The following is a 17,093-nucleotide window of genomic DNA, read 5'->3' on the forward strand; positions in this document are numbered from 1 at the left end:
TGAACAACAAACAGCGAGGCTCAGAGGTTAAGGGTCACAGAGTGAGAATCAGAGAGAGAGAATCTGGGAGTGAGGAGTAGTCAGAGTTAGTTAGGATCAAACAGTGAGGTTAAGAAAATGAAGATCTGAAAGTGAGGATCAGTTAGTGAAGAGCAGAGAGTGAGGATTAGTCAGTGAGGTTCATAGGGTGAAGGTGAGAAAGTGAGGATCAGAGGGTGAGAATCAGAGAGAGAGGATCAGTAACTGAGGATCAGAGAATGAGGATCAGTCAGTGAAGATCAGAAAGTGAGGATCAGTCACTGAGGAGCAGAGAGTAAGGATCATTAATGAGTGTGAGTCAAAGTGAGTGTCAGTCAGTGAAGAGCAGAGAGTGAGGATTAGTCAGTGAGGATCAGAGAGTGAGGATCAAAAGTGAGGATCAAAAGTGAGGATCAGAGAGTGAGGATCAGAGAGTGAGGATCAGAGAGTGAGGATCAGAGAGTGAGGATCAGGCAGGGAAGATCAGAGAATGAGGATCTGTCAGCGAGGCTCAGAGAGTGAGTATCAGGGAGTGAGTATCAGAAGGCGCGGATCAGAGGGCGCGGATCAGAGGGCGCGGATCAGAGGGCGCGGATCAGTCGGCGCGGAGTAGTGAGTGAGGATCAGTCAGTGCGGAGTAGTGAGTGAAGATCAAAGAGTGAGGATCAGTCAGTGAGAGTCAGACAATGAGAAGCAGAGAGTGAAAATTAAAAGTGAGGATTAGGTTGTAAGGATCAAAGAGTGAGGATCGGAGACGGCGGAACAGACGGTGAGGATCAGAAAGTGAGAAACAAACAGTGAGGCTCAGAGGTTAAGGGTCAGAGAGTGAGAATCAGAGAGAATCGGGGAGTGACGAGTAGTCAGTGAGGCTTAGTCAGGATCAGTGAGGATCTGAAAGTGAAGATCAGTTAGTGAAGAGCAGAGAGTGGGGATCAGTCAGTGACGAGCAGCTGGTGATTGGTGATGGCGATTATCCAACTCTGTCTTCATATCCTTATAACTACGTTTATTTATGTTTAGAACACTAATCTTTCACCCACTTCTCACCTTCAAACTGAACATGAAATTAAGTCATGTTATGATCATTGTTGCCTGGAGGCTCCTTTAATATGAGGTTATGGATTAATCCTGCACATTACCAGATCTAGGATGTCCTGCTCCCTGGTTGGCTCTACAACGTACTACACTAAGAAACTGTCCCGAATACACTCATGTTCCAGGCTACCTCTGCCAATTTGATTTGCTTAATCTACATGTAGATTAAAGTCACCCATGATTATTGCGGTACCTTTCTTACACACACCATTTATTTCTTCCTGTATTCTCTGTCCTACCGTGTAACTTATTTTAGGGGGTCCATAAACTACTCCCACAAGTGATTTCTTACCTTTAATATTTCTTACCTTACCCAAACTGATTCTGCATCTTGATTTTTCAAGCTCTCACCACTGTACTAGTATCATCATTAATTAACAGAGCCACCCCACCACCTTTTCTGAGCTTCGTGTCATTCTGAAATGTCAAATACCTTTCAATATTCAGATCTCAGCTTTGGTCACCTTCCAACCATGTCTCTGTAATGGCTATCAGATCTCATTTTTTTTCTAACTGTGCGAACAATTCATCCATTTTGTTATGAATGCTGTGCACATTCAGATACAGAGCCTTTAATTGTCTTTTTTTAATCGTTTTTGCAATCTCTGGCCTTATCTGCTGGTGCATTCTTAGGTTTATGCTCTCTGTTCCTTCCTGCCATTCTCTGGTTTTCATTATTCAAATCACTACCCTGCTCTAGCACTTCGCTTTTTCCCCTTTGATTTACGACATCTTTTCTCGCATGGTCCCTTCCTCCCACTATTTAGTTTAAAGCATGCTCTACCACCCTAGTTTTAAAACTCTGCAGAATACTTGACCCAGCATGGTTCAGGTAAAGGATGGTACAATGGTCTCAATGGTACAGTTCTCCAGTAGTGGTGCCAGTGCCCCATGAATCAAAACCTATTTCTTCCACATCAATTTTTGAACCACACATTCATCGCTCTAATCTTATTTACCCTATGACACTTAGCTCCTGGGTCAGGTAACAATCCAGAGATTACTTTTGTGGTTCTGCTCTTTAATTTAGCCCCTAACTGCTCTTACTCCCTCAGCAGAACCTTTTTCCTAGTTCTACCTATATCATTGGTACCACGTGGACCACAACAACCGGATTTTTCCCTCCCACGGCAAGTTGCCCTCCAGCCGAAAGCAGATGTCTTGAACCCTGGCACCAGGAAGGAAGCACGCTTGTTGATTGGTGTGGGGGGTTGCCCTGGAGAATGTATCAGGGAACAGTTAGCTTAAATTTAATCAAAAGCTTGGCAACCAGGATCCACTTGCCAATCAATCTGCATTCTCTTCTCAAGCAGTATAAATTGTTGTTCCCGTTATAACTGGCATTCTTGTGAACATACCTGAAGAATGCAAGAAGAAAAGCTTCGACAACATGTCTCTTTTTCAGCAATACTACTAATAGGTTTTATTACTGCTAGTAAACCTTACTACTACTAATAAAACCTTACAATTAATAATAAATTACCCGCCTTCAGAATTTAAATGAGAAAAATACTCACTTAACTGTTTCACTGTGATGTCACATTGCTTTTTCTCAAAACTCTGTCATTCCACAGTCAGAGGAACTCCCTGCCCTTTTTAAAAATAAGTCCACTCACTCTCTCCCCCATGTTCCCTCTCTCTTTCTCTCCTCCCACTGATCTTCCCTCTCTCTCCTGCGATGTCAACCCCTCAACTCATTCAATCACGATCCCTCCTCCGACGTTCTCTCTTTCTCCTGCTCTTGCAACCACCAGCCCAGTTCCCCAAGTTGTCTCAGATCCTGGGCTCTGTGTAGAATTGCTGACACAAACCTGGACCCTCCCAATCTGATGCAAGTGTCAAGGGTTGGAGGTCCCCAGCTGGCATGGTTAGCACTGACAGCCCCAACCCCTCCCAAAACAGGAGCGAGAAATCAAAGAACAGAAACTGACAGGAACTATGCATAAAGCTGCATTTATTACCCCATAATTTCCACTTATTCTGGGAGCTGATATATAAAAAAACATTGAAATCACCACCCTTCAATGTGATTGAAGCAACTGTATACTTGCCGCTACACTGGCAGAATCAACCAGTGATTCAGATGGGCAGTGTAACTTGCCCGCAACACAGCTGGTGCAAGGTAGACGAGGGTTTCCTATTGCAGATATGTTCAGAGGCAGTGCAGAGAGTAGCCAGTAGTCTGGCCCAGAGCCATGTTCAGTCCCTTTCTGTCACTAGGGACTTGTGCAAATATTTCCCACAAACACAGACCAGATTCTGTGTAATGCTCTTGGAAAAGCTCAGAATTGGAGATTGTGGGCAATTACAATAGTCTGACAGCCAGTTACAGCTAACCTGGAGTAAGCAGGAATGGTCACACAGTTATATAGTCAGACTGTGAGCTGGTCATGCAGTTATACAGTCAGACCGTGAACTGGTCACACAGTTATACAGTCAGGCTGTGAGCCGGTCATAGTTATACAGTCAGACTGTGAACTGGTGTCTCAGTTATATAGTCAAACTGTGAGCCAGTCACACAGTAATACAGTCAGGCTGAGAGCCAGTCACACTGTTATACGGTCAGATTGTGAGCCGGTCACACTGTTATACAGTCAGACTGCGAGCCGGTCACACAGTTATATAGTCAGGCCATGCGAGCCAGTCACACAGTTATACAGTCAGACTGTGAGCCGGTCAGTTATACAGTCAGACAGCGAGTCAGTCACACTGTTATAGTCAGACTGCAAGCTAGTCACACAGGTATACAGCCAGCCAGTCAGACTGTGAGCCAGTCACACAGACAGACACTCAACTGGTCACACAGTTATACAGTCAGACTGAGAGCCAGTCACACAGTTATACAGTCAGATTGTGAGCCAGTCACACAGTTATACAGTCAGATTGTGAGCCAGTCACACAGTTATACAGTCAGACAGTGAGCCAGTCACACAGTTATACAGTCAGACAGTGAGCCAGTCACACTGTTATACAGTCAGACTGTAAGCTGGTCACACAGTTATACAGTCAGGCAGACAGCCATCACACAGTTATACAATCAGACTGCGAGCTAATAACACAGATATACAGTCAGGCTAAGGGCTGGTCACGCAGTTATACAGTCAGACTGAGAGCCAGTCACACAGTTATACAGTCAGATGGTCAACTGGTCACACAGTTATACAGACAGAGTGAGAGCTGGTCATACTGTTATACAGTCAGACTGTGAGCCAGTCACACTGTTATGTGGTCAGATTGTGAGCCGGTCACATTGTCATACAGTCAGGCTAAGAGTCGGTCACACATTTATACCGCCAGACTATATGAACCAGTCACAGTTATACAGTCAAACTGTGAGCCAGTCACACAGTCAGATGGTCAACTGGTCACACAGTTATACAGTCAGATTGTGATCCAGTCACACAGTTATACAGTCAAATTGTGATCCAGTCACACAGTTATACAGTCAGACAGTGAGCCAGTCACACAGTTTTACAGTCAGACAGTGAGCCAGTCACACAGTTTTACAGTCAGACAGTGAGCCGTCACACAGTTTTACAGTCAGACAGTGAGCCAGTCACACAGTTTTACAGTCAGACAGTGAGCCAGTCACACAGTTTTACAGTCAGACAGTGAGCCAGTCACACAGTTTTACAGTCAGACAGTGAGCCAGTCACACTGTTATTCAGTCAGACTGCAAGCTGGAGACACAGTTATACAGTCAGGCCGAGAGCCGTCACACAGTTATACAGTCAGACTGCGAGCTAATAACACAGTTATACAGTCAGCCTGAGGGCTGGTCCCACAGTTATACAGTCAGACTGAGAGCCAGTCACACAGTTTTACAGTCAGACAGTGAGCCAGTCACACAGTTTTACAGTCAGAGTGAGAGACAGCCACAGTTATACAGTCAGATTGAGAGCCGGTCACACTGTTATACAGTCAGACTGTGAGCCTATCACACAGTTAGGCTGAGAGCCGGTCACACTGTTATGTGGTCAGATTGTGAGCCGGTCACATTGTTATACAGTCAGGCTGTGAGTCGGTCACACATTTATACTGCCAGACTATGTGAGCCAGTCACACAGTTATACAGTCAGACAGTGAGCCAGTCACACAGCTATACAGTCAGACAGTGAGCCAGTCACACAGTTATACAGTCAGACAGTGAGCCAGTCACACAGTTATACAGTCAGACAGTGAGCCAGTCACACAGCTATACAGTCAGACAGTGAGCCAGTCACACAGTTATACAGTCAGACAGTGAGCCAGTCACACAGTTATACAGTCAGACAGTGAGCCAGTCACACAGTTATACAGTCAGACATTGAGCCAGTCACACTGTTGTTCAGTCAGACTGCAAGCTGGTCACACAGTTATACAGTCAGGCCGAGAGCCGTCACACAGTTATACAGTCAGACTGCGAGCTAATAACACAGTTATACAGTCAGGCTGAGGGCCGGTCCCACAGTTATACAGTCAGAATGAGAGCCAGTCACACAGTTATACAGTCAGACAGAGCCAGTCACACAGTTATACAGTCAGACGATCAACTGGTCACACAGTTATACGGTCAGACTGAGAGCCGGTCGCACTGTTATGTGGTCAGATTGTGATCCGGTCACATTGTTATACAGTCAGGCTGTGAGTTGGTCACACATTTATGCCATCAGACGGTGAGCCAGTCACACAGTTATACAGTCAGACTATAAGCCAGTCACACAGTAATACAGTCAGGCTGTGAGTCAGTCACACAGTTATATAGTTAGGCTATGAGCTGGTTTCCGTCACACAGTTATACAGTCAGACTGAGAGAGCTGGTCACACAGTTATACAGGCAGGTTGTGGAAGCTGGTCACACAGTTATACAGTCAGACTGAGAGCTGGTCACACAGTTATACAGTCAGACTGTGAGCTGGTCACACAGTTCTACAGTCAGACTGTGAGCTGGTCACACAGTTCTACAGTCAGACTGTGAGCTGGTCACACAGTTCTACAGTCAGACTGTGAGCTGGTCACACAGTTCTACAGTCAGACTGTGAGCTGGTCACACAGTTCAACAGTCAGACTGTGAGCTGGTCACACAGTTCAACAGTCAGACTGTGAGCTGGTCACACAGTTCAACAGTCAGACTGTGAGCTGGTCACACAGTTCTACAGTCAGACTGTGAGCTGGTCACACAGTTCTACAGTCAGACTTTGAGAGCCGATCACACGGTTATACGGTCAGACTTTGAGAGCCGATCACACGGTTATACGGTCAGACTTTGAACTGACCGCACGGTTATATGGTCAGACGTGGGAGCTGGTCACACACTTATACAGTCAGACTGTGGGAGCTGGTCACACACTTATACAGTCAGACTGTGGGAGCTGGTCACACACATACAGACTGTGGGAGCTGGTCACACACTTATACAGTCAGACTGTGGGAGCTGGTCACACACTTATACAGTCAGACTGTGGGAGCTGGTCACACACTTATACATTCAGACTGTGGGAGCTGGTCACACACTTATACAGTCAGACTGTGGGAGCTGGTCACACACTTATACAGTCAGACTGTGGGAGCTGGTCACACACTTATACAGTCAGACTGTGGGAGCTGGTCACACACTAATACAGTCAGACTGTGGGAGCTGGTCACACACTTATACAGTCAGACTGTGGGAGCTGGTCACACACTTATACAGTCAGACTGTGAGCTAGTCTCGGTTGCACCGTTTCTGGATGACACACAGGAAAGGGAATCTCTGATGGGCCAAGCTGTGTACAATGCTGGTTGAATACAGTTGATAATGAACAGTACAATTTACTTTCCAATATGTTGGTGAAAGGTTGGTCAGCCCCAATTATAAAAATATATCTTCTGCCAAACTGGTAAATAATCCATAAGTGGACCTGGAACAGAGAGAGATCAGCATCATCAGATCAAACATCTGGATTCAGGGTTCCTTGAACCCACAGACCCCGTCCCCACCACCACCCAGTACCCTGGATCCTGACATCCTCCTAGGGTCCCTGTCCATACCCACATCCTCTCCTCCCCTTCTATGGGGACCACACCCAAACCTCCAGGGGGTCTTTGTCTCAATAACTGCTTCTCTGTGTGTGGCTCCTGCTCTTTCCCACCATACTGCATCAGGGTTGCAGACAGGAAGAGAAGGAATCACAAGAATCAGGAGCAGGAGTAGGCTTTTCGGGCCCCCTGATCCTGCTCCACCATTCAATCAGATCATGCCTGATCTAATTGGGGCCTGAACTCCACATTCCTGTCTCTGCTCATTAATCCTTGACACCCTTTTCAATTAAAAATCTGTCTTGAATGTATTCAGTGATGTAGCCTCCACTGCTCCCTGGGGAAGAGAATTCCACAGGCCAATGACCCTCAGAGAAAAAAAATTCTCTTCATCTCCATCTTAAATCGGAAATCTTTAATTTTTAAACTGTGTCACCTAGATCTAGTCTCTCCCACAAGGGGAAAGGGTATCCTCTCAGCATCCACCCTGTTAAGTCCCCTCAGGATCTTATATGTTTCAATAAGATCACCACTCATTCTTCTAAACTCCAATGGGTGCAGACCCAACTTGTCCAACCTATCCTCATAAGACAAATTCCTTCATCCCAAGAATCAGTCAAGTTAATCTTCTCTGAACTGCTTCTGATGCAGTTATATCCTTTCTTAAGTAAGGAGGCCAAAACTGTACACAGCACTCCAGATGTGGTCTGTACAGCAGTAAGAATTGCTACTTTTATATTCCATTCCCCTTGCAATAAACAATGTTCCGTCTGCCTTTCTAATCACTTGCTGTACCTGCATGCTGACTTTTCCTGATTCATGTACCAAGACACCCAGGTCCCTCTGTATCTCAAGAGTTCCACGATCTCTCTCCATTTAAATAATATCCTGCTTTTCTATTCTACCTGCCAATGTTGACAAGTTCACATTTTCCCACATTATACTCCATCTGCCAATTTTTTTCCCACTCATTTAACCTATCTATACCCCTCTGCAGGCTCTCTACCTCCTCTTCACAACTTTCCTATCTTTGTGTTATCAGCAAATTTAGCAAACGTACATTCGTTCTCTTCATCCAAGTCATTGATATAGATTGCAAATAGTTGAGGGCCCAGCACTGAGCCTTGTGGAACTCCACTAGTTTCATCTTGCCAACCCAAAAATGGCCCATTTATCCCTACTCTCTGCTCCTTGTTAGCTAACCAATCCTCGTTCTGTGCTAACATGTTACCCCCTACACCATGAGCTCTTTTGTGTAGTAATCTTTGATGTGACACCTTGTCAAATGCCTTTTGGAAATCCAAATACACCACATCTACAGGTTCCCCTTTATTCAACTTGTTTGTTACTTCTTCAAAAAACTAATCAATTAGTCAAACAGGGTTTCCCTTTCACAGAACAATGCTGACTCAGAAAGGAGGGATAAATGGGCTATTTTCAAGTTGGCAAGATGAAACTAGTGGAGTTCCACAGGGATCAGTGCTGGGCCCTCAACTATTTACAATCTTGGATGAAGGGAACAAACGTACAGTTGCTATATTTGCTGATGACACAAAGATAGGTTGGAAAGTAAGTTGTGAAGAGGAGGTAGAGAGTCTGCAAAGGGATATAGACAGGTTAAGTGTGTGGGCAAAAATTTGGCAGGTGGAGTAGAATGTGGGAAAATGTGAACCTGTCCACTTTGGCAGGAAAAATAGAAAAGCAGGATATTATTTAAATGGGGAGAGATTGCAGAGCTCTGAGATACAGAGGGATCTGGGTGTCATGGTACATGATTCAGAAAAAGTCAGTATGTAGTTACAGCAAATGATTAGGAAGGCAGATGGAACATTGTTTATTGCAAGAGGAATAGAATATAAAAATAGCAAGTTTTACTGCAGCTGTACAGGGCCTTGGTGAGACCACATCTGGAGTGCCGTGTACAGTTTTGGTCTCCTTACTTAAGAAATGATATAAATGCATCAGAAACAGTTCAGAGACGATTCACTCGACTAATTCTTGGGATGAAGAGATTTGTCTTAAGATGAAAGGTTGGACAGGTTGGGCCTGTACCGATTGGAGTTAAGAAGAATGAGAGAGGATCTTATTGAAACATATAAGATTCTGAGGGGACTTGACACAGTGGATGCTGAGAGGATACCCTTTCCCCTTGTGGGAGAGACTAGATCTAGGTGACACAGTTTAAAAATTAGAGATTTCTCATTTAAGAGGTGAGGAGAATTTTTTTCTCTGAGTGTTACTGGCCTGTGTAATTCTCTGACTGTATTATGATTTTATAAATGTCCTGTTATTATCTCTTCATAATGGATTCTAGCTTTTTCCCCCTAACAGATAGTAGACTAACTGGCCTATAGTTTCTTGCTTTCTGTCCCCCTCCTTTCTTGAATAGATGTGCTACATTAGCAATTTTCCAATCCACTGGATCCTTTGCAGAATCTAGGGAATTTTGGAAGATCACAACCAATTCATCCACTATCTCTGCAGCCACTTCTTTTAAGAGCGCAGGATGAGGTCCATCAGCTCCAGGGGACTTGTCAACCTTTAGTTCTAATAGATTTCCTAATACCTTTTCCCTAGTAATTGCCATTGTTTTCCATTCTTCATTCCCTTTTACTTCTTGTTTTTCAAATGTTCCTGTGATGTTCTTTGTGTCTTCTACAGTGAAGACAGACACAAAACAACTGTTCAACGCTTCCACCATTTCAGTGTTTCCCATTGTTAATTCCCCGGTCTCACTCTTTAGAGGACGCACACTCACTTTACTTAATCTTTCCTTATTTGTAGAAACTCTTCCTATCTGTTTTTAAATTTCTAACTAGCTTTTTCTCGTACTCTCATTTCACTCTCATTTTTTGCATTCATTACTGGTCTTTAAAGCCTCTCCAACCTTCTGACATATCACCAATCTTTGCAGTACTGTAGACCTTTTCTTTCTATTTGATACTATCCTTAACTTTCTTAGTTAAACAGGGATGGTACATCCTACTCATGGAGTCTTTCTCTCTCAATGGAACATATCTTTGCTGAGAGCCATGACCTTAAATGTCTGCCACGGTCTCTCTACTGTCCTACCTTTTAAGTTATTTTCCCAGTTCACTTAAGCCAACTCTGCCCTCAAACTTAAATAAATGCAATTACAAGGGTAAGACCTTAGTTTTAGACCCACACGTCTCACCCTCAAGCTGAATATGAAATTCTGTTTTGATCGCTGTTTCCGACAGGTTCCTTTACTCTGAAGTCATTAATCCCACAGCAGAAATACATTTGTGCAACGATCAGTACTTACGAGCCACCAGGCCAACTCCTGGAACATAATCAGCGAGCACCCGGAGCAGGAAGAGGATCTTAGTCCTGGAAAGAGGAACACAGCATGAGGTGAGAGGCAACCCTAGGATCATCATCACTCAGGGACTGGTTAGAAGGAGGAGGGGGTAGCTGGAGCTCACTGAACAGATATGTCCCAGGACTCTAAGGTGTGCACACAAAATGCCTACAGGGATCCACATACCTCCCCTCAATATCCTGTAAACAGGGCCCAGATACCCTCCCAGTGTCCTGTAAACAGGGTTCCAGATACTCCCAATGTCCTGTCAATAGGGGCCTTGATACCCCCCGGTGTCCTGTAAATGGGTGCCCAGATCCTCCCACTGCTGTGAAAACAGCCTAGATACCCTCCAGGGCCCTGTAAATGGGGGCCCAAATACCCGACACAACCATGAACAAGAAAGGAAGTGTCACTCACTCAGCATATCGATCGTAGAATGGGGATCGCAGCAAGTAATACAACAACAGGAAGGTCCTTCGACGCAGCTCAGCACGCTCAGCCTGTCTCATCTGCTTGGGATCTCTCATCAAACTCAAGCTGTGGGAAACACATCGATTACAGGATACAAGGCAACAGGGTCAGTATAAAACAAAAACAGAATTACCTGGAAAAACTCAGCAGGTCTGGCAGCATTGGCGGAGAAGAATAAAGTTGACGTTTCGAGTCCTCATGACCCTTCAACAGAATTGAGTAAAATTAGGAGAGGGGTGAAATATAAGCTGGTTTAAGGTTGGGGGGGGGGGGGGAGAAGTTGTGGGGGGGGGCGGTGGTTGTAGGGACAAGCAAGCAGTGATAAGAGCAGATAATCAAAAGATGTCACAAACAAAAGAACAAAGAGGTGTTGAAGGTGGTGATATTATCTAAGAGAATGTGCTAATTAAGAATGGATGGCAGGACACAGAAGGTACAGCTCTAGTGGGGGTGGGGTGAAATCAGACCAGCAGGGCATAAAAGGTATAAATTTAAAAATTATGGAAATAGGTGGGAAAAGAAAAATCTATATATATTATTGGAAAAAACAAAAGGGAGGGGGAAGAAATGGAAAGGGGGTGGGGATGGAGGAGGGAGTTCAAGATCTAAGTTGTTGAATTCAATATTCAGTCCGGAAGGCTGTAAAGTGCCTAGTCGGAAGATGAGGTGCTGTTCCTCCAGTTTACGTTGAGCTTCACTGGAACAATGCAGCAAGCCAAGGACAGACATGTGGGCAAGAGAGCAGGGTAGAGTGTTAAAATGGCAAGCGACAGGGAGGTTTGGGTCATTCTTGCGGACAGACCGCAGGTGTTCTGCAAAGCGGTCGCCCAGTTTTCGTTTGATCTCTCCAATGCAGAGGAGACCGCATTGGGAGAAACGAATGCAGTAGACTAAGTTGGGGGAAATGCAAGTGAAATGCTGCTTCACTTGAAAGGAGTGTTTGGGCCCTTGGACGGTGAGGAGAAAGGAAGTGAAGGGGCAGGTGTTGCATCTTTTGCATATGCATAAGGAGGTGCCGTAGGTGGGGGTTGAGGAGTAGGGGGTGATGGAGGAGTTGACCAGGGTGTCCCAGAGGGAACGATCCCTACGGATTGCCGCCGGGGGGGGTGAAAGGAAGATGTGTTTGGTGATGGCATCATGCTGGAGTTGGCGGACATGGCGGAGGATGATCCTTTGAATGCGGAGGCTGGTGGGGTGATAAGTGAGAACAAGGGGGACCTTATCATGTTTCTGGGAGGGAGGAGAAGGCGTGAGGGCGGATGCGCAGGAGATGGGCTGGACACGGTTGAGGGCCCTGTCAACGACCGTGGGTGGAAAACCTCCGTTAAGGAAGAAGGCGGACATGTCAGAGGAACTGTTTTTGAAGGTAGCAATCATCAGTATGGTCAGTATAACTCTGATTCCAGTTGACAGATCAATGCGCTGGTGTCAGTCTAATTCTGATTTGGGTTAACAGGTCAGTGCACTGGTGTCAATTTAACTCAGATTCTGGTTAACAGGTCAGAGCGCTGGTGTCAGTATAACTCTTATTCCGGTTAATAGATTCAGTGTGCGGGTGTCAGTCTAATTCTGATTCCGGTTGACATATCAATGTGCTGGTATCAGTCTAACTCCGATTCTGGTTAACTGTTCAGTGCGCTGGTGTCAGTCTAACTGATTCTGGTTGACAGGTCCGGGCGCTGGTGTCATTCTAACTCTGATTCCGGTTAACAGGTCAGTGCGCTGGTGTCAGTGTAAATATGATTCGGATTGATAGGTCAGTGCGCTGGTGTCAGTATAACTCCGATTCCGGTTAACTGGTCGTTGCGCTGGAGTCAGTATAGCTCTTATTTTGGATAACAAGTTCAGTGCGCTGGTGTCAGTATAAATCTGATTCCGGTTAACAGGTCAGTGCACTGGTGTCAGTATAACTTCGATTCCAGTTAACTGGCCTTTGCGCTGGGGTCAGTATAACTCTGATAACGGTTAACTGGTCAGTGCGCTGGAGTCAGTGTAGCTCTTATTGCGGTTAACAGATTCAACGTGCTTGCTGTTAGTCTAACTCCAATTACGGTTAACTGGCCGATGCGCTGATGTCAGCAAAACTAAGATTCCAGTTAACAGTTCAGCGCGCTAGTGTCAGTATAACTCCGATTCCGGTTAACTGGTCGTTGCGCTGGAGTCAGTATAGCTCTTATTTCGGGAAACAGGTTCAGTGCGCTGGTGTCAGTCTAACTCTGATTGTGGTTGACAGGTCAGTGCGCTGATGTCAGTATAACTCCGATTCCAGTTAACTGGTCATCGCGCTGAAGTCAGTATAGCTCTTATTTCGAATAACAGGTTCAGTGCGCTGGTGTCAGTCTAACTACAATCCCAGTTAACAGGTCTGGGCGTTGGTGTCAGTCTAACTCCGATCTCAGTTAACAGGTCGGTGCGCTGGTGTCAGTATAAATCTGATAGCGGTTAACAGGTCAATGCGCTGGTGTCAGTATAACTCCAATTCCGGTTAACTGGTCAGTGCGCGGGTGTCAATCTAACTCTGATTCTGGTTGAGAGGTCAGTGCGCTGGTGTCAATCTAACTCCCATTCCGGTTAACTGGTCATTGCACTGGTGTCAGTACCACTCTGATTCTGGGAAACAGGTCGGTGCGCTGGTGTCAGTATAACTCTGATTCCAATTAACAGGATGGTGCCCTGGTGTCAGTATAGCTCTTTTTCCAGTTAACAGGTCAGAGCGCTGGGGTCAGTATAACTCCAATTCGGCTTAACAGGTCAGAGCGCTGGTCTCACTACGACTCTGATTCCGGATAACAGGTCAGTGCGCTAGTGTCAGTATAACTCTTATGCAGGTTAACAGATTCAGTGCGCTAGTGTCAGTCTAACTATGATTCCGGTTAACTGGTCGGTGCGCTGGTGTCAGTCTAGCGCTGATTCCAGATAACAGGTCAGTACGCAGGTGTTAGTATAACTCAGATTCTGGTTAATTGGCCATTGCGCTGGAGTCAGTAGAGCTCTTATTTCGAATAACAGGTTCAGTGCGCTGGTGTCAGTCTAACTCTGATTCCGGTTGACAGGTCAGTGTGCTGGTTTCAGTCTAACTACAATCCCAGTTAACAGGTCTGAGCGTTGGTGTTAGTCTAACTCCGATTCCAGTCAACAGGTCGGTGCACTGGTGTCAGAATAAATCTGATTCCGGTTAACAGGTCAGTGTGCTGGTGTCAGTATAACTCCGATTCCGGTTAACTGGTCGGTGCACTGGTGTCAATCTAACTCCCATTCCGGTTAACTGGTAGGTGCGCTGCTGTCAGTATAACTCCGATTCCAGTTAGCATGTCAATGCACTGATCAGTATAACTCCGATTCCGGTTAACAGGTCAGTGCGTTGGTGTCATTTTAACTCCGATTCAGGTTATCTGGTCGTTGCGCTGGTGTCAGTATAGCTCTTATTCCATTTAACAGATTCAGTGCACTGATGTCAGTCTAACTCTGATTCTGGTTAACAGGTCAGTGCATTGGTGTCGGTTTTACTCTGATTCCGTTTAATAGGTCAGTGCGCTGTATCCCCTCTCCTTAGACACTCTTTACAAGTGGACTCAGTGTGGTGTGGTTTCTGACTCACCTCGCAATGTCCAGGATTCCAGACACGAGCCATGGCTTCCAGGATTTCTGTCCCCATATTCCTAATGCCATGACTGGGAGCTTGGGACTAAGGAAAATACACATTCCAGCACACTGGAAGCCCAGGGCTCAGAGCAGCTGGCTATGTTTTTAACGTAAACATCAAGGGGTTGAATGTCTGCCTTCTGTTAATGACATTTGTATTTGAGAGGCTGAATGGGCTCCTGTTCCTATGAAAACCTCAAGGGGCTAAATAGCCTCTTCCTGTTCCTGAGCAATGAACTCGAGGGGCTGAATGGTCTCATATTTCTATGTAAATGTCAAGGGGCTGAACAGCACCGTCCTGTTCCTGAGTAATGGACTCGAGAGACTGAACACCCTGCCCCTGTTCCTGAATAATAGATTTGAGTGGCTGAATGGCCTTCTGTTCCTGTGTAAACGTCAAGGGGCTGAATGGCTTCCTGTTCCGGAATAATGGACTCAAGTGGCTGAATGGCCTTCTGTTCCTGTGTAAACGTCAAGGGGCTGAATGGCCTCCTCCTGTTCCTGAGTAATGGACTCAAGGGGCTGAATGGCCTCCTGTTCCTGAGTAATGGACTCAAGGGGCTGATTGGCCTCCTCCTGTTCCTATGCAAACGTCAAGGGGCTGAATGAACCCATTCTAATCCTGAGTAATGGGCTTGAGGGACTGAATGGCTTCCTCCTATTCTTGAGTAATGGACTTGAGGGGCTAAATGGCTGTCTGTTCCTGACTAATAGACCCAAAAGGCTATATGGCCTCCTGTTCCTGAGAACAGATTCAAGAGGCTGAATGGCTTCCTGCTGCTACTGTATATCAGATTTGAAGGGCACAATGGCCTCCTACTGTTCTTGCGTAATGGACTCGAGAGGCTGAAGGGCCTCCTCTTGTTCCCGTCTTGTTCAAGGCGCTGACTGGCCTCACCCTGCTGCAGTGTAGGATACGGTGTAACAATGGTCGGGTGATGTACAGTGACTCGGCCAGGGTCTCCTGATGGCTCAGCAGGATCGGAGGGTGCTGAATTTCCATCTGTGATCTCTGGTGTCTCTCCTCCTCCTGAGGAACTCCCCAGCGACGGAACTGCAGAGATGGAGCTGGAACAAAAAGACTCCATATTATATCTGGTCTGAGTGTAAAATGTTATCAAAGCACCTGAGATGGGGAAAGCTGCTGTTTTAATTCAATTTCTTCCTTCCAACTGACTTGTCATAGACTCTGATTGCATGCACACCTCAGTGAGGTTATAAGCTAATATACTTAGGACAAGGCTGAACCGGCTGATATTTCCTGTTCAGTAAAAAGCTTTGTTTTGGGGAGCAATCACAGGGGAATAGAGTTCAGGAGGATACATCCAGAGAGAGAGCATTATAAAGTACCAGGACTGGGTGTCCCAGGAACGGAGCCAGAGAACCACTACTGCCATTAGCAGCATGTCGTTCATCATGTTAACTTCAAAAAGTGCAGCAAGCCCTCAGAACGGACTGACACTGCAGCACTCCTTCAAGAAAACCCTCTGTACGTGCAGCATTCCCTCAGTACTGACCGTCCGATAGAGCAGGTCTCCATCAGTGTGGACCTTCTGACACTGCAGCACTCCTTCGTTACTGACCCTCCGACAGTGCAGCACTCAACGACTGCTCCTTGACCATCTGACAGAGCAGCATTCCCTCAGTTCTGACCCACTGTGTAGTGCTGCCTCAGTGCTAACCCTCCCAAGATGCAGCACTCCCTCAACATTGTCCCTCCGACAGTGAAGCACTCCTTCAGTGCTCACGCACTGTCAGTGCACGCCCTCCCTCAGTACTGACCCTCCGACAGTGTGTCGCTCCCTCAGTACTGCCCCTCCGACTGTGCAGTACTACCTCAATAATGACCCTCTGACAGTGCATCACTTCTTCATTGCTAACCCTCTGACAGTACAGCATTCCCTCATGCCTGAACCTCCGTTAGTTCAGGATCCCCTCAGTACTGAACCTCTGACAGTGCACCACTCCTTCAGTACTGATCCACTGACAGGGCAGCACTCCATCAGGACTGATCCTCCAACCATGCAGCACTCCCTTTACACTGGCCCTCTGACAGTGTACCACTCCCTCAGCCATGATCCTCCAACAGTGCAGCGCTCTCTCAGTACTGACCGTCTCACAGTGCTGCACTCCCTCAGGACTGACAGTCCGAGCGAGCAGGCCTCCATTACTGTGGGCCCTCTGACACTGCAGCGCTCCCTCAGTACTGACCCTCTGACAGTGTGGTACTCCCTTAGTACTGATCCGATAAGTGCAGCATTCCCTCAGTTCTGACCCTCTGACAGGGCAGGATTCTGTGACTACCAGTACTCTGACAACGTGGCATTCCTTCAGTACCAACCGTCCAACAGTGCTGCACTCCCTCATTACTGCCCCTCTGACAGAGCAGCATTTCCTCAGTTCTGACCCTGTAGTGTTCCCTCAGTGCTGAAGCTTCCACGATGCAGCACTGCCTCAGCACTGACCCTCCAACAGTGAAGGACTTCCTCAGAACTCACCTCCTGACAGACCAGCTCTCACTCAGTACAGACTCTTCTGACAGTGC

At 46.3% G+C, this 17,093-nt stretch overlaps 1 protein-coding gene across 2 annotated transcripts in view; it reads right to left on the minus strand.

Moving 5' to 3' along the window:
* Positions 1-3,050: 3,050 nt before the first annotated feature.
* The window catches only part of pex16 (peroxisomal biogenesis factor 16), a 28,630-nt gene continuing 14,587 nt past the window's right edge, over positions 3,051-17,093 (minus strand). Inside the window, exons 7-12 of one of the 2 annotated variants that reach the window (XM_041197758.1) lie at positions 15,467-15,616; positions 14,505-14,577; positions 10,853-10,972; positions 10,397-10,461; positions 9,677-9,765; positions 3,051-6,992 (exon numbers count right to left, since the gene is read on the minus strand). In XM_041197758.1, coding sequence (XP_041053692.1) covers positions 6,777-6,992; positions 9,677-9,765; positions 10,397-10,461; positions 10,853-10,972; positions 14,505-14,577; positions 15,467-15,616 — 713 coding nt within the window. In that variant the 3' untranslated portion in view covers positions 3,051-6,776. The remainder of the gene's footprint in view (positions 6,993-9,676; positions 9,766-10,396; positions 10,462-10,852; positions 10,973-14,504; positions 14,578-15,466; positions 15,617-17,093) is intronic. The other variant, XM_041197759.1, reaches the window with a different exon arrangement.

Source organism: Carcharodon carcharias, chromosome 10 (genome assembly GCF_017639515.1).
Source record: "Carcharodon carcharias isolate sCarCar2 chromosome 10, sCarCar2.pri, whole genome shotgun sequence".
In the NCBI taxonomy this organism is placed as follows: Eukaryota; Metazoa; Chordata; class Chondrichthyes; order Lamniformes; family Lamnidae; genus Carcharodon; species Carcharodon carcharias.